Below are 21305 nucleotides of genomic sequence, written 5' to 3'. Positions count from 1 at the left end.
GCACGTGGACACCTCTCACACATTTTATAACTTAACAACACCAGGGCACTGCAAGGGCAGTGGGGGCGTTGGGCAGAGGGGGACCAGGTGTCAGGGTACAGGCCACACTTCTAGACCTGCAGGCCGGAGGGGCGGGGCAGAGGTGTGGGGGGGAAGCACGTGGGCCCCTCTCTGCCCTCCTGACTGTTTACCCAGCAGTATCCCAGTGTACCTGAGTGTATAAAGAACCCTCCCTCTTGGTGCTGATCCCTGTGGGAGGCTGAGCTGCAAGAGAGAAACAGCCTAGGAACAGTCTGGGCAAACAGTGACAGCCCCCCAGGCCTCAGCCCCAGGAGACTTCGGGGCAGGGCCTCTGTCACCCAACGCACCTCTGATCACCTCCGATTACTGGGGGATTGCTCTAGCAGAGGAAGGGCAGGGAGTGGACACCCACCCAGGCTGCTTCTGCCCCCCATGGCTCTCCTGAAGGGGCCAGGGAAGGTTACCTGCCCTGCAGGAGCACCTGGGCCCCCCCACACACACCTGCAACAGGGTGGGGAGGGTTCTGCACCGCCTGCCTGGCTTTGTTCCCTGTTCCCGGGGTGGGATGGGGCACCATGGAAGCACTGAGGCCAGATGATCCTGGGAGCCAGCCCACTGTGGACAAGCACGTTGCCTCCAAGGGCCCCACTCTGATCAGGCAGTGGGTCAATGACCTCCCCCAAGCGCCTGAGCCAAGCCGCAAGGCTTTGCAGATTGCTGTCCACTTCACCATTTTATTAGCTTCTGCTTCTGGGACTCTTTAAATGTCTCCAGGGTTCAAGGATGCTATAAATCTCTGGTCAGGATCCTGTCTCCTTTTCTGCTTTCGTGTCCGCCAGCCTCACTTGGTGAAGTGACCCTGTGCCGAATCCCCTGCAGAGAGGTTGGGGCCTGGGGTGCTGTTTCCCCTCCTCTGTTTTTTCTGGAGGCTCCTGACCTCCTTCTCAGAGGAGGAGCACCTAAATTCCTTTCCTGTCAGAGATGCTTAAGGGGCACCTAACACCACAGGGAGAACTAATGGTGAGAGGTGCCCATCCTGACCTCAAGAGAAAAGGAGTGAGAAGGCCTTGGGGTTTAGAGTAAATATGAACCCCTAAAAAAGATGATCGAGGGAACCTACTGAAAGGGACAGGGGGTCACAGCAGCCCCCAGACCCCTGCCTCCAGGTCCTGGAGGAGCAGCACACCTGTAGAGCACCTGAGCAGGAGGATGGGGGACCCCTGAGCCACTGGGAAGGAAGGTTATGCTGTGTCTAGTAGAACAGACATAAAGCAATGTCAAATAAGGATGCCTACCTCAGTGATGTTTTGGGCTTTCAGGAGGGCAGACCTGTGTGTGTGGGTGGTAGGCTGAGTCACAGCTCTTGGGGACCCCAACTCATGTCCTCCTGGCTCACCTTGTTCTTGACTACTCCTGTAGGGACGTGCTTCACACACAGGATATGGAAGTGGGAAAGACTGACACAGGGGTCGGGGGAGAGGCAGGAGACAGGAGAGGGTATCTCTGATGAAATGATACATGAGCAGAGCTATGAAGATAATAGGAAAGGCCCCAAAGGCCCTGGGACACAAGTATGCTGGGTATTTTTGATGATCTACAAGGAGATGAGTGGCTGGAACCCTGAAAGCAAGGCAGAAGGAGGGACGAGGAACCCCAGAGGTTGGGGAGGGTGAAACCAGGTCCTAGGGAGCTGGGCATTAATGTCAATGGTTGGTTTTGAATAGGCACTATGACCCCATGCATAGGGTAGACTAGAGAGGTCATCCAGAAGAGAGGGGTGCTGGTCTGGACCTGGGTGCCAGCAGCAAAGGAGGCAGAAGTCATTCTCTTAGGATGTATTTTCTTTTTTTAAGATTTTATTTATTTATTTGACAGAGATCACAAGTAGGCAGAGAGGCAGGCAGAGAGGGGGGGGGGGGCAGGGAAGGAGGCTCCCGGCTGAGCAGAGAGTCTGATGTGGGCTCAATCCCAGGACTCTGGGATCATGACCAGAGCCAAAGGCAGAGGCTTTAGCCCACAGGGCCACCCAGGTGCCCCTCTCAGGATGTATTTTGAAAGGAGAATGAAGAGGCTTGGTGAAGGCCCACTTCACCCAGGGGTCACGGGTCCCTCCCGGGACAGCAGCCTACACACAGCCTACACACAGAAAGAGCTCAACGACACCTAAGTGCAACAGGGAGGCCCCCTCTGGACAAGCAGCTTGATGATGGCCTGGTAGGCCTGGGCCTGATCCGGAAGGCCATCCTCCCACCAAAAGCTTCCCGGGAACCTTCTCAGCCCCAGCTAGCCCTGGCAGCCTCTCCCATGCCCGTCCACACATCCCTGCAGACCCTGGCTGCTCGGTCCCCTCCAGGGCCAGGCTCAGGGAGAGGCCCACACAGTCTCTGCGGGTGGCTGTGGTGGTGTACACAGGGCTCCAGGGGCCCTGGCATTTTCTCTGTGGGACAAGAGACTGCCCTGCATGTGCTTGTCTCACTGCATGGCTGTAGGGGGACCAGGCAGGGCACCCGGTCCATGTCTGAGGTAGGTATTACCACTTATCTTTCAAATGTGGCATCACTGGGTTATGGACCCCCTGCTCCCCAAATTGTGACCCCCCCCCCAAAAGCCTTGAGCAGATTTTTATGGAAAGCCAGGATCTTTCTCCTGGTCCTCTTCCATGGGGCCTCATGAGCCCCTTCCTCCATGCTATATAGTGGCATTGACAGGCCGCTGTGCCCCATCCAGGGCCAGGTATGTAGCCAGACCCGAGAGCTGGGCACCTCCACCATCTCCAGTCACAGTTGGTTCAGGGAGCAGCGCACAACCAAAGTTGCTGGCCCCAGGGCATCCCCAGCGGAGTTCTGAAAAGATGTTTTTGTTTTTGATTTTTCCCCATCAGGAAAGGCTGAATTGGTGAGGTGGGGCGGGATGGCTGTGTGCATTGTGGCCTGCAATCACTCAGGGACAGCCCACCCAAGAGTGAAGCCATCACAAAGGAGCACAGACAGACCCACAGATGGAGGAGAGACACCTGGATCCAGCCGTGCCCCATACTTCCCGGACACTCTATTGTATTTATTTTTTTACAGGGGGAGGGGCAGAGGGGAAGGAAGAGAGAGAGAATCTCAAGTGGATGCTGTGCTGGGTGCTGAGCCAGAGGCAATGCTCCTTCTCAGGACCCTGAGATCACGACCTGAGCCTTAAACAAGAGTCAGATGCTCAACCAACTGAACCACCCAGGCGCCCCACTCTCCCTGGACATTTTAGTCACACGAATCAACAAATCTCCCCATGCTCAAGCCAATTCTGGCACACAGAAGGGATGCACAAAGCAGGGACCAGACTCCACACTTGGTCAACACCAGGACAGACGGAGGGGGCAGATCCAATAGGAGAGTACAGTGCAAGAGTTCTGCAGAGGCAAGAAATCTCGGCCAAGGGGCACTGGAGGAAAGCTGAAGCCCTCTTGGGGATCTGGGGGCCAGGACTGTGTGGATCTGGCCAACTTCCTCCAGGCCTCAAGGGACAAGAAGACCTCAATGAATTCCAGCATGACCCAGCCTTTTTAAGGTCTGGATAAGGGTCTGTGCTCGAGCTGGTCAGGATTGGTTTAACCTCCTCTCTTAATAAACACTTGGGTCATTTCCAATTCCTCACTGCTATCAGTATCCTGTTTTGAACATTCTGAGACCTGAATTTGATCTAATCTACAATGTCCTGGGAGAAGTCCACTGGTTTCAGGCATGGCTGGATCCAGGCCTGGCATCTCCCAGACTGAAGTGACTGTGCTAAGCACAGACATTCTATCAGTTTTGTCCAGTGATTTGTCACCTCCACGTGAGAGTCTGTGAAGGTTTTCTGCACCCATCCATGCTCCCCAGGAAACAGGAAACAGAGAATGGGATCTCATTTTGTATAGGAAACTTCGAGTTGGGCAGGAAGTTGCCTGAGACCACATGGTGGGAAGGTAGCAGGAGGGAGCACCCCTGTCCCCTGTCTGCAGACAAAGGTTTTCCCCCTGCCAGGTGTAAATTCCAGGGACCCCAGGGTCAGACTTCAAAGTCACAATCTGATGAATTCAGGTTCTGCAATGAGGCCTTGGGCAAGTCCCTTTCCATTCTGAGCTTCCATATTCCCATATATAGAATGCAGGCATCCCCACCTAAGTGCTCTGCAGGAACGCCAGATGCAGAGGCGCCTAGGGGGCTCAGTCCCTTAAGCATCTGTGTTTTGATTTTGGCTTGGGTCATGATCTCAGGGTCATGATCAAGTCCTGCAGGTGAGACCCAGAGCAGGCTCAGCCCAGAGTCTGCTTGTCCCTCTCCCTCTGCTCCTCCCCCAACTCATGCTCTCTCAAAAATAAATAAGTAAATAAATAAAATCTTAAAAAAATAAAAGAAAGAAATGCCAGAGGCAAACTCTGTCCTGGTGCTCCAGCTCCAGCACTGAAGAATATATTAAAACGCACACTCACATTTTTGAGCTCTGTAGGTTTTCTGCAGAAACTGCTAACAATTACTGAGCACTTCCTATATGACAAGCAAGTCTTTACATGGATTCAGTCCTCTCAACAACCATAGAAGGTAGGCATTGCTATTCTCTGTACTCTGTGGATGGAGAAGCTGAGGCAGACAGAGGCTTGACAGCTTTCCTAGATTCTAGTTGGGTTCCTGATAGGGCTGGCCATCAGTGCTTTGTTAGCTTCACAAAATGAAGTGGTAAATATTTGCTTGCTTTTCAGTCTCTGGACAGGTTTATGTAAGGTTGGCGATATTTCTTTCTTTCTTTTTTTTTTTTTTTTAAGATTTTATTTATTTATTTGACAGAGAGAGATCACAAGTAGGCAGAGAGACAGGCAGAGAGAGAGAGGGAAGCAGGTTCCCCACTGAGCAGAGAGCCCAATGCAAGGCTTGATCCCGGGACACTGAAATCATGATCTGAGCTGAAGACAGAGGCTTAACTCACTGAACTACCTAGGTGCCCTGGTTGGTGATATTTCTTTAACTGTTTAGAAGAATTCCCCAATGAAACCATCTGAATTAATCAAATTATTATTATTGTTGTTGTTATTGTTATTATATCATTTTTACCTAGGCTCCATGCCCACAATGGGTTCTTGAACTCACAACCCTCAGATTGAAATTTGCATGCTCTACTGACTGAGGCAACCAGGGGCCCCTGAAAACATCTGAATTTCGAATTGTCTTTGTGGGGAGATTTTTAAATTATGGATTAGTTTTATTTAATTGGTACAGGACTACCTAGATTTTCCACTTCTTCCAATGTCAGCTTTGGTAAATTGTGTTTCATTTAAATTTCAAATTTATTGTCATAGGGTTGTTCATACTATCCTCTCGTTATTCTTCTAAAATTTTTTAATTAATTAATTAATTAATTAATTTTCAAGTACCCTCCATCCCCGGCATGGAGCCCACTGTAGAGTTTGAACTCAAAACTCTGAGAGCAAGATCTGAGCTGAGATTAAGAGTCACACACTTAACCGACTGAGCCACCCAGGCACCTCTTTAAATTTTATTTTTAAGTAATCTCTACACCCAGGGGTGCCTGGGTGGCTCAGTGGGTTAAAGCCTCTGCCCTCAGCTTGGGTCATGATCCTAGGGTCCTGGGATTGAGCCTCACCTTGGGCTTTCTGCTCGGCCTGGAGGCTGCTTCCTCCTCGCTCTCTGCCTACTCTCTCTCTGTCAAATAAATAAAATCTTAAAAAAAAAAATGTAATCTCTACATCCATTGTCGTGCTCAAACCCCAAGATCAAGAGTCTCATGCTGCACCAACTGAGCTAGCCAGGTGCCCTTTTTACCCTTTTAATGTTTATAGTATCTCTTGATGTACTTTTTTTCATTCCTGATATTGGAATTTGTTTTCTTTTTCTTACTCGACATTTCCAGGAATTTATGAATTCTATCAATCTCTTCAAAGAACCAACTTTTGGCTTTGTTGATTTTCTCTAATTTTTGCTGACCTTCATTAATTTTTGCTCTTGTGTTTGTTATTTATTTTCACCTTTGGGGTTAATTTGTTCTTTTTCTAGTTCTTGAATTGGAAATTAGAACATTAATTATCAACCTTTCTTCTAAAGCTATAAATTTTCCTCACAGCACAGCTTTACCTGCATCCTATCATGTTTTATACGTCATATTTTCATTATTGCTTCAAAATATTTCACAATTTCTCTTATGATTTACTATTGGAACTTTAGTTATTTAGAAGTGTGATGTTTAAATTCCAAACACTTGGAGGCTTTCTAATAGTTTTCTTGACATTGAGTTATAATTTAATTCAAAGAGGACAAACTTGTATGATTTCAGTCCTTTGAAATTAGTTGAGATTTTATGGCCCAAGATATTGTCTATCTTGAATAATACATTTTTTTAAGATTTTATTTTTAGGGGCTTCTGGGTGGCTCAGTTGTTAAGCATCTGCCTTTGGCTTGGGTCCTGGAATGGAGCCCTACATCTGGCTCCTGCTAAGTGGGAAGCCTCCTTCTCCCTCTCCCACTTCCCGTGCTTGTGTTTCCTCTCTTGCTGTTTTTTTTCTCTGTTTCAAATAAATAAAATAAAATCTTTTTTTTTAAAGTTTATTTTTAAGTTAAATAAAAGCCCCATGGGTCAAACTTGCAACCCTGAGATCAAGTGTCAAATGCTCCACCAGTGGAGCCAGCTAGCTGGCCCTATTTTTTTGTTAAGATTATATATATATATATATATATATATATATATATATATATATATATATATATATATATTTTAGATTTTATTTAACTATTTGAGAGAGTTTGTTTTAGATTTTATTTAACTATTTGAGAGAGTGTGTGAGAAAGAGAGCACAAGCAGGGGTTGCTGCAGAGGGAGAGGGAGAAGCAGGCTTCTTGCTGAGACCAGAGCTATATGTGGCCTCCATCCCAGGACCCTGAGATCATTGACCTGACTCAAACTCTTGAGTGACTGAGCCACCCAGGTGCCCGCGCAGTTGCCCCTATTTTGATTAATATTCTATGTGCACCTGGAAAGAACCTATATCCTACAGCTATTGGGTAAAATGCTATTATGTACGTGAATTAGAGCAGGTTGGTTCATCTTGTTGTTTGAACTGTGTGTCCCAGCTCAAGGATAGAGGAATTAACCACAGGGATGGAAGAGAGTCAAGTACAGGTCCTCACATAACAGTTACTTGATTTATGATGGAAGCTCTTTTCCAATTCAAGGGGGAAATGATGGCCTTTTCCTTAAAATGATGCTGGGTCAACAGGATATTCATATTAAAAAAAATTTTTTAAAGGGCTCTGGCCCCTACAGCACTACCCAGAGGACGAGTGACCCATCACAGATGGTAGAACATTTAAGCTTCTAAAAGAAAACATAGGCGAATATACTAATGAAAAAGCACTAATCCTAAGAGAAACAACAAATAAATTGGACGTCACTGAGACTCACTCTGGCTCATTATAAGCAACAGCAAGCCACGAGTGACAGAAGATTTCTGCAGTATCTTCAACCCCGTACATTTTCGGATATCCATCAACAGTACAGAACCATGCGCCACACCGAGGGCACATATCCAGAATAAATAAAGAACCTCTAGGAAACAATAAGAAAATGGAGCCGGGTGTGAACCCAGGCAGCCGACACCAGAGCTAGGCTCCAGTCACCCATTTCCCCTGGCCTTGCCGAGACAGCTCCCGCCCGGTGTCCCTCTCCAAGACTCGCCGGGAACTCGCTCGGTCGTCCTTAAGCGGGGAGGCGGTGGGGAAGCTCTGGGCCGCGGCTCCGCCCCGGGGGCTGCCTTTTCCTTAGAAGGCGAAGCCCCAAGCCTCGCCTCTTGCCGGGAGAGAGCCGCGCTGTGCGCTCCGCGCGCCCCTCGCCGCCGCCGCACCCCCAGGAGCGCAGAGCCCCGCGCACTCGCGCACCAGCCGGGCCCGGGCGAGGGGCGGGCGCGCGTCCTCGCGGCTCTGGATGGAAGGATCGAGGTCGGCGGAGACCACGGCCAGCAGGTCCTGAGGCCAGAGCCCCTCCCCGGCCCCGCGCCCGCGATATGCCGCGGGAGAGGTGAGCCGGGCGACCTCGCCGTGGGAACGGCGACGCCCGGGACAAACGGCGAGGACGGCGAGGCGCGAGGCCGGGTGTCCTCGGAGCGCGCGGCCGGGCCAGGTCGTGGCCGTCGCCTGTCACCCGCCGGCGCCTCCGCCGCCCGCGCACTCGTCTTCGAGCGCGGGCACGGCGTCCCCACGGCGTCTTGCCCTGTCCCCGCGGTCCTTCTTATCCCGGCAGCCGTGGGGATCTTTGGGATTTAACTTGGAATCCGAAATAATGTGACACCATGTTTTCAAGATTTGGGGCTCCGAAACGAACGGCCCCTCGCAGTCGGCGGCAGCCTTTCCTCCCCGCGCGCCCCTTCCCCGGGCCCCCCGCCACCCTCCCCTCCCCCCGCCACCCCCGCGGGGCGACCTCCTCCCGGGGCTGGCTCCTGGCCGCCAGCCAGGCCGGGGCGCTGAGCTTGTCCCTCCGCAGGTGCCGCGCCCCTAGCCCGTGTCCCCGCCATGGAGGTGCTGCGGCGTTCCTCGGTCTTCGCCGCAGAGATCATGGACGCCTTTGACCGCTCGCCCACCGACAAGGAGCTGGTGGCCCAGGCCAAGGCGCTGGGCCGGGAGTTCGTGCACGCGCGGCTGCTGCGCGCTGGCCTCGCCTGGAGCGCGCCCGAGCGCGCCGCTCCCGCCCCCGGAGGCCGCCTGGCCGAGGTGTGCGCGGTGCTGCTGCGCCTGGGTGAGTGTGGGCCCTGGTGGCCTATGCCCTGGAGGTGCCTCTGCTGCTGGGCCTCAGTTTCCTTTTCGGACAGAGAAGGGGCTGGCGGGGGGGGGGGGCGGTGTTGGGGACAGCCTTGCGCAAGGCAGACCTACCCACTCGCCTCTTTATGCCTCAGGCTGCCCTGCCCACCCGCCACAGAGCTAGCTCCTCTGTATGCCTTGTTCAGCCCAGATTTCAGACCTTCTGGCCATAAAGACTAGAAAGCTCCAGGAAGAACACTGTTTCGGTGGTTAAACTTCCAGAGTGACCCTTGTACTGAGCTGGGCACAAAAATCCTTTGTGGGACCACGTGTCCCAGTGTTTATTTTGGAAAGTAGTTCTTTGTAGCTCCTGCCTGAAATCCCGCAGCTCTTTCCTCTTGATGTAGATGCCTGGCAGGGCTCCCTCTGGAAATTTGGTGCCCCAGAAGGGTCAAAGCCACCAAGGATCTGGGCAGCCAAAATCCCACCTGGCCATCTGGTCATGCTTAGACACCTGGGAGTGCTTGGTTGAAGTGGGGTCCCACACAGCACAGTGACTGTTTCCATCTTCTCCAGGGTCTAGACGCCAGAGGGCTGGGGCCAGTCACCACCAGGGCCGAGGTTGCTCACTCTGGAACTGGTTGTTGGGAGTGGAGAGCAAAGATGGAGCCCTGATGGGGTGGCTCTTCATGCAGAGTGTGGGGAAAGGTTGGCCCAGGATCTGGGGTTGGAGGGGGTTTTCAGAGAAAGGGGACAGACACCCTGCCTCTTAGGCTGACACCAGTGTCTGCTGATCCCAGTTTTGTGTGGCCCCTGAGAGCAGGGCTGTGCAGACCCAGCTGCCCCAGTGTGGGGCAGGGGAATGGGCAGACTCCATGGGCAGTGTAGAAGATTGCCAGGAGACGTGGTAGCCCACCTGGGCCCCAGGGGAGGGGAGTGGTTCCTAGATGTGGAGAACCAGTGGGGTTTGGGGAATCAGGCAGGGATTCAGAGGACCTGGACTCCCATGAGGTCAGCCTCCATTTGCTGTTTTTTCAGCGGGGCTATGGGGATGGTACTGGGGAAACATTCTAGAGGGCCCTGGAGAAGATGGTTCTGTGGTCTCCCAAGAACGTCCCCCTGACTCCTAGGGTAGCCAGAAGGAAGTCTTGCCTCTGTCCTGGCCTGTTCTGCCACTCTTCCCAGCCTCCCGGTCTCTGTCTCCTTGTGTGCCCGGGAGCTGGTGCTGCCTCTGCCTGGGCCCAGAGTCTCTGCTTCGGGCTCTGCTGTTCTGACCAGGCTGGTTTCTGTAGCCTCAGTCCCCCATGTCCCACTCTGAAAGCCCCAATGCTCCGGGCCCAGTCTTGGGGAGCAGGGGCTGGCCAGGTGCCCAGCACCAGCCCTCTCAGGAGCAGGGTTCTTCCCCCATGTCAGGCTCTGCCCAGTCCCTGGGACTGGGCCCTCGCAGATAGCTAAGGAGGGGGAGGCCTCGGATCCCCAGAGTTCTTGCCTTCCTGCTGCGCTCAGCTCTTAGACTGCTCGGCATGAGCCCTTTCATGCCTGGCGCTGTCTCCCTGCCCCCACAGCATGCTCCTAGCCCTCCCAACCCCACGCCAGCCCAGACACCCAGCTCCTGGGGCAGCAGCACACAGGAAGAAGTCGGGGTCGCGTCCCCATGGTCGGTCTCTTGGGCCGCAAGATCTGCATGTGGGAACAGCCAGGCCTGCCCTGGGAATTTCCATGCCATCCACCCCGGTCCCCACCGCCCCCCTGTCTCAATGGTTTCTGCTCTGCATCCAGATCTCGTTTAATTAGATGGAGTGCAGCTGGCCCCAGGGACGATGCAGACGCCCTTATCGGTGCACGCTGTCCTGTCCACAGCCTTTCCCTGTTTGCTTTGGCTGCATAAGTGCCCGGGCTGGGGGACACCCAGTCCGCAGGCTGCGTGGAATTCCTGGCACCTCGCTGCCAGGGGCGCTGCAGTGAGCGCGGGCAGCAGGCGGGGCCGCTGAGAGGGCATTTCCTCTGCCGAGTGTGGCCGCCCACCCTGACACACCCACTTGGCACCGAGAGCCCAGGTTTGAACCTGGGTGGTGCTAGTGGCCCTGGGCAGGCGAAGGCTTAGCTTCTGGGTTCACAGACCCATGCTGGGGGGTGGGGCTGAGTGAGGACGCCCCCCAGAGGCAGCAGCCAGGGGCCTCACCTGTGTGGGATCGCTGGCATAAGCCTCTACCCATGTGGGGCTCTGGCTGCCTGCCCAGTCCGCCTGCCGCCCGGGCAGCTCGCTGTGGGCCATGAGTCACCCATCAGGCACGGCCCTTGCTCCTCCTCGGGATTCCCGCCCCACCGGCTTGGCCGGCTTGGCCCTGGGTGGGGGTGAGGGGTGGCTGGCTTGTCAGAAGGGGCAGACCGCAGAGGCAGGTCTGGGGGTGCCCACAGTACCTACTTGGTCTTCTTATCCCCAGGGGCCATGGTGGGGTCAAGTGGAGGTGGGAATTTGACAGGCTGATGGGGGTGGTCGGCAGTCAGTCCTGTTCAGTGCCAGTTGTGGCCATGGGCCAATGAGCAGCGGGCTGGTGCCAGGCTTGTGTGCCCGTGGGGATGGGGTCAGGCAGGCCTGACCACCTCTGACCCCCCTGCGTGACTGCCCAGGGGACGAGCTGGAGTTGATTCGGCCTAGCGTCTACCGCAACGTTGCCCGTCAACTGAACATCTCCCTGCAATCTGAGACCGTGGTGACTGACGCCTTCCTGGCTGTGGCGTCCCAGATCTTCTCTGGAGGTAGGCCTGGGCCCCCATGCTGCTGTAGGCCCGGGTCTGTGGGCTGGCGCAGGGCCTTGGGCACTGGGAGGGTGCAGCAAGTAGCCCCCACAGGTCCCAGGGCCACCATACTGCTGTACAAACCTGCACAGAAGCTTGACCCGAACAGTGCTGGTGCTTCCCTGGGTTCTGAGGATGGGGGTGTCTGCGGGGCAGCTGGCCTCAGGCCTCTCATGTAGCTCTGGCCGGTATTAGCTGGGGTGCGGAGGACTGGGGTCTTCCTGGGGGTGCCTGGGTGGGCTGGTCGGAGGGCCAGTTTCCTTCAGAGTGTCCTAACAGTCCTGACCTGGGTCCTAGGGACCCTGTGAGGATGACCCGGGACGGCGCCTCAAGGAGGAGGCAGCGGTAGGGGGCCCAGCGGGCATTTGAGGCTGGTGGCCACCTTTAGCCCTCCCTGGGCTCCTGTGTTCTGGGCCTGACGCTGGTGTGTGGGTGGCCGTGTCTGTCTCGAGGCTGTTGGGCGGCTGGTTTATGAGCCGAGGTCTGGCTTTAAAAGGAAGGCTTCCGCTCTGGGCTGTTGGTGGTTGGGATGGAGCCGGGAGGCCGGGCGAGGCCCGCGGTGGTGGCAGGTATGCACGCAGGGGACAGGACCGAGGCCCAACACTGAGCACCCTCCCCACCAGCCTGGCCTTGCTCAGTGCGGGTTCAGGCCCGAGAGCTTCTGAAAGGCTCTGGGCTCTGGGAGGAAGGCCTTGGGGCGGGGGAGGGGTGGGGATAATGGACACAGGCCACCACAGCTCAATCCACTTGTGGAGGTCAGTGAAAGTCATGTGATTTTCCTTTGAGATGGGGCAGAATATTTCCCTTCACGTTCAAGCATCAGTGTCCGCAGGCCTGCCCCATGTGGGTGCCACCCTTCTCCTCCGACAGCCTGCACTCCTGTGCCTGCCCCTCTGGGGCTCTGGGGCAGCTGCTCCCTCACAGGCTGTGTGACCTGCAGCTGGTTTCTTAATATCTCTGAACCCAGAACCGCCTGAAAACGGAGGAGGAGCAGAGCTCTCTGGAGTGTGGGGTCCCAGATCCACCCCTCTGTTGTGACCTGGCTCTCAGACCAGCCCCTCACCAGCTGTGGCTGCCCCTCCCACCCTCCCACCTGCTGCTTGGCCAGCCTCCCTTTCGCTCCTCCTCGTCCACCCTGCTTTCTCCTGAGTCAGCCCAGCCACAAGGTGCTCGCTGGCCTGGGTCCTGGTCTTCCCGCGGTCCCTCCCAGACCACACACTGACCCTCATGCTACCCCTTGTGCCCCCTCTTCCTCAGGACAGGCCCTCCGGGCTCTGGTGGGTGATGGGGCAGCTTGAGGACTGCGGGTGGGGATCTGTGGAGGCGTCTGTGTGCTCCTGGCGGAGGCAGCGGCCACCAGCGTGGCTCCTGGCAGCGGCCACCCGGCTCAGCTCCCTTCGGGGGAAACACGGATCTTTCCCTCCTTGATGAGAAGTTGGCAGGAGTGGTTTTTTTTTTTTTTTTCTTATTACAAGAGCAAAATATTTTACCACAGAAAGGTCAGAAAATGCAAAAGATAAACAAGTCTTAGAAACCAATACTAAAAATGAGCAAAGGATCAGAAGAGCAGACACGCGGCTGGCCTGGAGCCCACGAGAAGCCTGCCCTCTGCCGTGGGGGAGACGCGCTGCAGAACCACTGTGAGCCAGTGCCGCGGACCCCCAGTGGCAGGATTGGTGCTATGAGCGCAGGCTTGGGCAGGGTGTGACCAGTGGCACCCAGGTGGTGTGGCTGCTTCGCAGGGCTGCCCACCCCCGGGTGTCGCCATGAGGGGCGGACGCTCATGCATACACATGCTGCCCAGACGCCATGAGTGTGTCCCTCAGAGGAGCCATGGCGCAGGCAGCCCGTAGCCGTTGGCTAGCGGACACGTGTGCCCCATGTGGACACCCGCGACTGCGTGGATGGACCCTGTGGACCTCATGTCTGGTGCGGGGAGCCCGAGTCACTGTGGAGCGCTGGCCAGAGCCCTTTCCTAGCAAACACTGGGAGTGGGAAATCCACAGGCCCAGGGAACCAAGGCGTGGCTGTCGGGCCCGGGAAGGGGCCCAACGGCAGGTGGGTGGGCACGGCCGCACGGGTGCCACTGGAACTTAGGGGAACTGCTTACCGGTTTATGGCACTGAGATCATCTCTCCATGAGAAATTAAGCACAGAAGACCCCGAGGAGACCACGTGTGCAGCCCCTTCCAGACCTTCAAGGGTCAAGGCCATGTGGAGCTGGCTGTCCTCTTGAGGGACTGTGAGGCCCTTCTCCGGGTAGCATTTGGCTGGGGAAGCATGAGGCAAGACACAGTCACTGTGACTTGGGGCCCTGATAGCCCAGCTTGTGGAGGTGGGGAGAGTGGACGTAGGACCTCAGTGGAGGGAAGGCGCCCTTGGGGCCAGGGGTACAGCTGAGATCTCAGACTTGAATTTTTTTAACGTAAGCTCTACACCCAGTGTGGGACTCAAACTCACACCCCTGAGATCGGGAGTCATGCTCCCCTGACTGGGAGTCAGCCAGGCTGTGCTCCGTAACTTGGATTTATTTTGGAAGAGATGGAAAGTGGGGCGCCTGTGTGGCTCAGTGGGTTAAGCCTCTGCCTTTGGCTCAGGTCATGATCTCAGGGTCCTGGGATTGAGTCCCAAGTCGGGCTCTCTGCTCAGTGGGGAGCCTGCTTCCTCCTCTCTTTCTGCCTGCCTCTGCCTACTTGTGACCTCTCTCTTTGTCAAATAAATAAATAAATTCTTTTAAAATAAAGAGAGAGAGATGGAAAGTAACAGTCACAGGAGGGTTTAGGCAGGAGAGGGATGGGATCCAATTTATGGGTTTTAAAATTTTTCTTGTCACAGTGATGGAGCTTACCTGACCATGAGGCATTGTGATGTGTGGGAACACTGCTGTCCATCTGCCCCATTTCACATCCCCGGAAGGACACCTGAAGCCCTCTCGGCACTCACTCTGCACCCCCTCCCCCTTTCTGGACGGTTCATGTCCATGGACTCACACAGCAGGGGGGCTTTTGAGACTGCTGCTCCCACTGAGCGCCGTGTTTCCGACACTGCACCCCCCCCCCCCGCCGTGGCAGTATCAGGGCTCTATCCCTTTCCGGGGCTCAGTCCCAGTCCCTAGTTTGGAGCCCTTTGCTTTTCTTTTCGCCGTTGGGTGTTTGTCGCTTCCATCTTTTGGCCGGTATGAAGAAGGCCCCCGTGAGCGCGGGGGAGCCAGGTTTATGGGAGCTGTAGAGGCTCTGGATGCGTGGGAGGGTGCATGGAGGGGCAGGGGCACCCTCTGCCCACACTGCCACCTCCTCGGGCTCCTGTCCTGCCAGGACCGCGTGCACGGGTGGCCTCTCATGGACCCTGCAGGCGCCTTGGCCTGTTTGTCTCAGCAGACGACACGGCGCAGACTGCGGTGACATGAAGCTTTCATTTGATAGACTTCCATCTCTTCCTGCTTTTCTCTGACTTTTCTTGGGTTATTCGTGAGGGCAGACATTTTTCAGAGGTTTGATGCATTTGTAGTTTTCCTTCTGTGAAGCAGCTGTTTCTTCTGTGCTCATATTTCTTCAGAAATGTTTCTCTGTGTTCTCACGGACTCATGAGCTCTCCTTGCACACGAAGAAGGCTCGTGCCCCAGCATCGGCAGGTGGCCTCCCCACACTGGCCTTTGCCTCTTCCTGCCGGGCGGGCTCCACCGGGGTTCTGCTTCCTAGTGGCTGTAGGTCTGGGGCAGGCCGTGCGCTCACGGGCCTCAGCTTCTCTATGCAGACTGTCCTGCTGCCCTCACCTGGCCCCTCCGAACACACAGGCCAGGGGCAGGTGTGCCTTGGGGCTGCTCCCTCTGTTGTCAGTCGGTCACCCCCACCCTTGTGGGGTGGGGAGAGTGGACGTAGGTGGAAACTTAGCCTCAGTTTCCTGTTTCCTGGACGGCCTTGCTGCCTGCTCACCTCCTCCAGGGGACTGGGGGTTGGGCTAGGCTGGCCTGGGCCCTGGCACAGGTGCGCAGGTGAGGGCGGTCAGGTGAGAGACTGACCCTAGGCTGGTGCCGGGTGCGGGGTGGGGCAGGGGAGGGGGGCCCAAGTCTTAGGCCCTTTGTGTGACCCTGAGGGGTGGACTGGAGCCTGGATTTGGGTGGCCTTCTGCTCACTGGCATCTGTCTCTCTCCTCACAGGCATCACATGGGGCAAGGTGGTGTCCCTGTACTCAGTGGCGGCAGGGCTAGCCATCGACTGTGTGCGGCAGGCCCAGCCCGCCATGGTCCATGCACTTGTCGACTGCCTTGGAGAATTTGTGCGCAAGACCCTGGCGCCCTGGCTTCGAAGGCGTGGCGGATGGGTGAGGGGGACCTGCGTTACCCGGTGGGGGCTGGGGGCAGCAAGGGGTTAGGGGAGGTGGGAGGGCCAGGGCGGCTCCTGCTGCCCAGCTCCAGCGCCGACCTGTCCTCTGCTTCCTCCATGCCCTGGGCCATGGGCACCTTAGCCCATGAGAGGGGAAGTCCTGACCCTGCCCAGAGCATCCTCACCGCACCCCCTCCCAGCTACACTCTGATGCTGGGGGAGACCAGCCCAGCCCATGGGGGTGGGTGCGTGGGTCTTACCCACCATGGGCTCTGTGCCCCCAGCTGCCCTCTTGGCCCCGACCAGGCCCCCCCGCAGAGATGTCAGTTCTCTCCTCTGTAATGGGTGGTGGACCAGGGTGTGTGGGGCTCGCTGGCTGGGATGACAGAGCTCAGCAATCTGCTGAGGTTGGGGCCAAAGGCTGAGGTTGGGCGGTGGCTGGGGCTGCAGTGTCCTCTGAAGCTGGCATTGGTGGGGATGGGATTGCCTTCAGGATGACCTGTGGCTGTGGCCGTTCGTTAGCAGAGAGACCCTGGGGCCTCTGTCCCCCCACATCCTCTCCTCTCCGTGGAGGCAAGGACGTTGCTTGACACCACAGTCAAAGTCCAGGCTGGGGCTGCAGTGTCCTCTGAAGCTGGCATTGGTGGGGATGGGATTGCCTTCAGGATGACCTGTGGCTGTGGCCGTTCGTTAGCAGAGAGACCCTGGGGCCTCTGTCCCCCCACATCCTCTCCTCTCCGTGGAGGCAAGGACGTTGCTTGACACCACAGTCAAAGTCCAGACTGTAGAGAAAAAAATTTTATTTCTCAGCAGGAATAGAAAGGAATGAGGAATGGCTATTCATTGGGCTTCTGGAAATCTTGGTTCCCACTCCTGTTCTGAGAGAGAGTGCAGCTGGATCGGTCGGTTCCTGGTACCCCAGGCTCCACCGTGCCGAGGCAGAAAGACACGGGGTGTTTGTGGCTCCGTGGGCAGTAGGGAGGTGGCCATGTTGGGAGCTAGCTCCTGGCCTGGAGATGGTGGTGGAGGCCCCAGTGGGGCAGTGTCCATCTGCCACCCTCTGCCCACCTCGAGCTCCCTTCCCCCTCCCATGGTCCAGAGCAGACCACAGACCTCCCCTGACACCCTCAGGCACCCCCTTGTGGTAGTCGGCTGACGTCTCATGCAAGGTGCTCTGTTCTCTAACCATGTCCTCTTGCCTCCCAGACCGATGTCCTCAAGTGTGTGGTCAGCACGGAGCCTGGCTTCCGCTCCCATTGGCTCGTGGCTGCACTCTGCAGCTTCGGTCGCTTCCTGAAGGCCGCCTTCTTCCTGCTGTTGCCAGAGAGATGAGCTGCTGCCTCAGGCACAGGCTGAAGCCAGGCACTCCGACCCAGGAGGCCCTGGGCCCTGGAGAGCACCCATGTCCTCCTCGACCAGGCTGGGAAGACTCCGACACTCAGAGCCCTGCCTTCATGCTGGAGGCCCTGCCCTGAGCCCCTCGCCCTCAGACCCAGGCTCTCTGGAAGGGGCAGCAGAGGGGGGGCCTCCCTGGCCTGGAGCTGGGCTTCAGTGCCTCCCCTGTTGCTCCCCTTCTCTTGGAAATTCTGCTTGTCCTCTTTCTGGAGCTAGAAAATCAGGGTCACCTCCTGGGTCCAAAAGGAAGGGAGCTGAGAACACTAGGCTCCACTTGATGCCTGGGTCTCCTCTGTGAAGGGGGACCATGTCAGGACATGAGCTGGCCTTGGTCCTTGTGGGGAGTGGGCCCTGCTCATTCAGTCATAAGGTGTCACTGGCCTGGCCAAGGCTGGAGGAGCCATGGGGTCTTACTGACCTTGAAGACAGGGCATAAAGTTTATGTGCTGGTTGCTTAATCTGTTTCTGGAGGGAGCAGTGTGTCCCCCTCCCATGGCAGGATCCTTGTGTGGCAGGGACCAGGGGCCCGGGGCTCCAAGCCAGCACACTGACCTGAGTGCACGAGCCCATAAACAGAAAGGTTGGTGTGTGTGTTGAATTCCAATAAAGTTTCACGGCCATGGAGGGGTGACGCATCTTTGTGCCTGTTGTCATGCTGCTGCCCAGGGGCCACACAGAGCCAGTAAGCCCAGGAGTGTCCCAGTGTCTTCCCTGATGAGGGGTCTGCTGCCTTCTCCACAATGGGGAGCTCACACACACAGCGTCATGGGTATACGCTCCTAGTCTCACTCGTGCACATGCACCGGTAACGAGTGGCGGTTGCTCAGCTGTCCTGCCCAGCACGTGTGCACAGTCCAGCCCCGGGCCATGCAGTGCCTCCTCTTGGCCAACAACAGCCTCTCTCCCCTTCCTGGCCATGGCTTTCCTTTCCTCCATGGCCACTGGCTCCAGGCAGTCCCCTCTGCTTTCTGAGGCGAGGACATTCTCCCCAGGCGGGCCTGACTCCTGCTTGTCTGCAGGCACAGGGAGCTGGGGGGCTGCCATGTGGCCTCAGTCTGGTGCCCTTTCTGTATGATGTGCGGCTGAGCCAAGGCCTGCTGAGGTCAGCGGCCCTGCCCTCCCATCCGACCTCCCAGTGAAGCAGGGATCCTGACGAATGAGGTTTCCGGGAGTCAGGCATGCTAAAAGGCCTGCGGCTTCCACTAAGACCTGCCTGGCCCCCTCGCACCTCCCCAGGGCCAGTGCCTGAAATGGGGGAGGTGGGCCTGCCCGGGGGCGTCTGCTGTACCTGGCCCCAGTCCCGGGTCAGGCTGGCCGCACAGGGGACACTTAGAACAGCAGCGGGGTCTGAGGCCGTGCGGATATCGGATGGGGGCTGTCTTCATGCAGGGCTAGAAGTCACAGCAGGAGGGCACCTGGGTGGCTCAGTGGGTTAAGCCGCTGCCTTCGGCTCAGGTCATGATCTCAGGGTCCTGGGATCGAGTCTCGAGTCAGGCTCTCTGCTCAGCAGGGAGCCTGCTTCCCTCTCTCTCTGCCTGCCTCTCCATCTACTTGTGATTTCTCTCTGTCAAATAAATACATAAAATCTTTAAAAAAAAAAAAAAAAAAGAAGTCACAGCAGGAGAGGCGCCCCATTTCCCACAACAACAGAAAGATCAGTTTCCTACGTATCACACACGAGATGTGAGAGCGCCTGGGTGAGGACAACTTCTCATGTACCTTTAAGACCCCACTTAAAGGTCTTGAGCAGACAGAATCACCACGTTCTGGAGATGAAATCCATCTCATTAAGACAGTTCTTCCTAAGTCAATTTAGACATTTAATGCCATCCTTGTAAACAGAATGGGTTTTATCTTAGATTAAAACAAACTAATTATAAAGCTCATGTGGGAGGAAATGTTTTTAAAAAGCGAAAATAGCCAGGAAGAACCTTAAGAAGGAGAGAGGTGAGGGAGCCCTGTGAGGCACCTGTGGGGAACCCGGGTGTGGGGTCCACGTGCAGGCAGTGGCCTGGGAGACCTGGGACGGCCACAGCCAGACCCTGTGCCCACGATACAGAGTCCGTGATGAAGGTGTGGAAAAAGATGGTTTTGCTGACGAGCGTGGACAGAGGCCAGGCGGGACCCACAGGTCATCCTGGACACAGACACGGGTTCCATGTGGATCCCAAGTATAAACACGGAGTAAAAGCTAGAAGAAATGGGTGATTTTTCTCTGTACCCAGGGATAGACAAAACCTTCCTAAATAGGACTCAAAATTCAGAAACAATAAAAGACAAAATACATACTGGATAAAAATGTTTATAACATTTAACATTTTCAAAAATATTTTAACTTGAGACAGAAAGCAGGAGTGGTCACCAGGGCTGGGGTTGGGGGATGGCAGTGACTGTCCTGTGGTTACGGTGACAGAAATGTCTTGGGAATGGACAGTGGTGATGGCTGCTCAGCATTATGAATACACAAAACGCCACTATCTTGCACACTCTGGCTTTTATGCACCTTAAAATGACTAAAATGGTGACATTTATGTTGTAACAGTGCATTTTACCTCAATAAAAAAGCTGTAATTGAACACTGAGAATATCAGGATTAATATTCCTAATTTAAAAGAGCTCATCAGCTAAAAAAAATCCAGAAGAAAAGAAAAAGAAAAGAAAGAAAAAAAATTCAAACCCAAACAATCACAGCTCCCACTCCCCACCCAGTGGGCTGGCCTGTCCCTGCCCTGACCACGGCCAGTCAGCGGGGCCGGGGTGGCGCAGCCCCCATGTGGACTGTCCAGCCCACCCCTAGACACCCATCCCACACACAGCGGCAGAAATCCCCAGCAACATGTTGCTCACTGTGACGTTCTCTGTCAGCTGAAGCCGGAAGCAGTGCAGGCGTCCAGCAGGAGGGGACCTGCCTGGGAAGTGGTGGCTGGGCTGCTGAAGTGTGTGCCTCATTGTACGATTCTGACCCTAAAGTCGTGGAGGAGGTTTCAGAAAAGCAAAGCCACCTTGTGAACAGTCGCTGTGTGTCAGGTCAGGGAGCTGAGCACCCAAGAAAACCCAATTATCCCATTTAAACTATAGTTGAACGTCATCTCTTTGCTAGGAAAGGTGCAAAACCTAGAGGAAGAGCTGCAAACTTCGGGTGTGGTTCTGTTGTCAGTAACCGTATTATCATCCTGAAAACATTACAGCTATCTGTGGCATAAAGCAAATAATGCTAACATTGCAAAGAACCAAGATTTTTCACCTTAGAAGAGAGAAAAATCAAAGCATTTTTTTTTTTTTTAAATTTATTTATTTGACAGAGAGAAATCACAAGTAGGCAGAGAGGCAGGCAGAGAGAGAGAGAGGAGGAAGCAGGCTCCCTGCTGAGCAGAGAGCCCGATGCGGGACTCGATCCCAGGACCCTGAGATCATGACCTGAGCCGAAGGCAGCGGCTTAACCACTGAGCCACCCAGGCGCCCCGAAAAATCAAAGCATTTAAGTAAAACATTTCATAATGCTAAAATGTGCATTGGAAATGGTACGGATGCGTAATTTTTTTTTTAAAGATTTTATTTATATATTTGACAGAGATCACAAGTAGGCAGAGAGGCAGGCAGAGAGAGAGAGAGGAGGAAGCAGGCTCCCCGCTGAGCAGAGAGCCCGATGCGGGACTCGATCCCAGGACCCTGAGATCATGACCTGAGCCGAAGGCAGTGGCTTAACCCACTGAGCCACCCAAGCGCCCCAACGGATGTGTAATTTTTTGTCTTTAAATGCAAAAGCGTGTGTCCTGTGCTGAGGCAGTGAGAGGGAAGGGCCCTGGCCACATCACAGTCTCACAGTCCACACAAGGATTGGGACAAAACCAAGTCCAAAGGCATTTTTGGTTCTGCCGCATGGGCGGGAGGAAGAGCAGGGCACCCCGGACCTCGGAGCCCACCCCCACCCACAGAGCCGAGGCCTGGGTACCCCTTGACCTGCTGCAGCACGGGCCGATCTTCCAGCCTCCCAGCCCCTGAGCAG

At 55.5% G+C, this 21305-nt stretch overlaps 1 protein-coding gene across 1 annotated transcript; it reads left to right on the top strand.

Moving 5' to 3' along the window:
- Positions 1-7806: 7806 nt before the first annotated feature.
- BOK (BCL2 family apoptosis regulator BOK) lies at positions 7807-17931 on the top strand. The gene is made up of 5 exons (XM_082689669.1): positions 7807-8067; positions 8530-8781; positions 11415-11543; positions 15739-15902; positions 17111-17931. Exons 2-5 carry the CDS (start codon positions 8559-8561, stop codon positions 17234-17236), a joined length of 642 nt encoding a protein of 213 aa, XP_082545795.1. The 5' UTR covers positions 7807-8067; positions 8530-8558; the 3' UTR covers positions 17237-17931.
- Positions 17932-21305: the final 3374 nt, after the last annotated feature.

Source organism: Mustela nivalis (assembly GCF_964662115.1).
Source record: "Mustela nivalis genome assembly, chromosome: 11".
In the NCBI taxonomy this organism is placed as follows: Eukaryota; Metazoa; Chordata; class Mammalia; order Carnivora; family Mustelidae; genus Mustela; species Mustela nivalis.
This window is presented reverse-complemented; position numbering and strand designations above follow the sequence as displayed.

Coding starts and splice junctions, on each gene's coding strand:
- BOK (XM_082689669.1), top strand. CDS start 8,559: ATGGAGGTGCTGCGGCGTTCCTCGGTCTTCGCCGCAGAGATCATGGAC. Junction 8,782..11,414: donor CGCGGTGCTGCTGCGCCTGG/GTGAGTGTGGGC, acceptor GTGACTGCCCAG/GGGACGAGCTGGAGTTGATT. Junction 15,903..17,110: donor TTCGAAGGCGTGGCGGATGG/GTGAGGGGGACC, acceptor CTTGCCTCCCAG/ACCGATGTCCTCAAGTGTGT.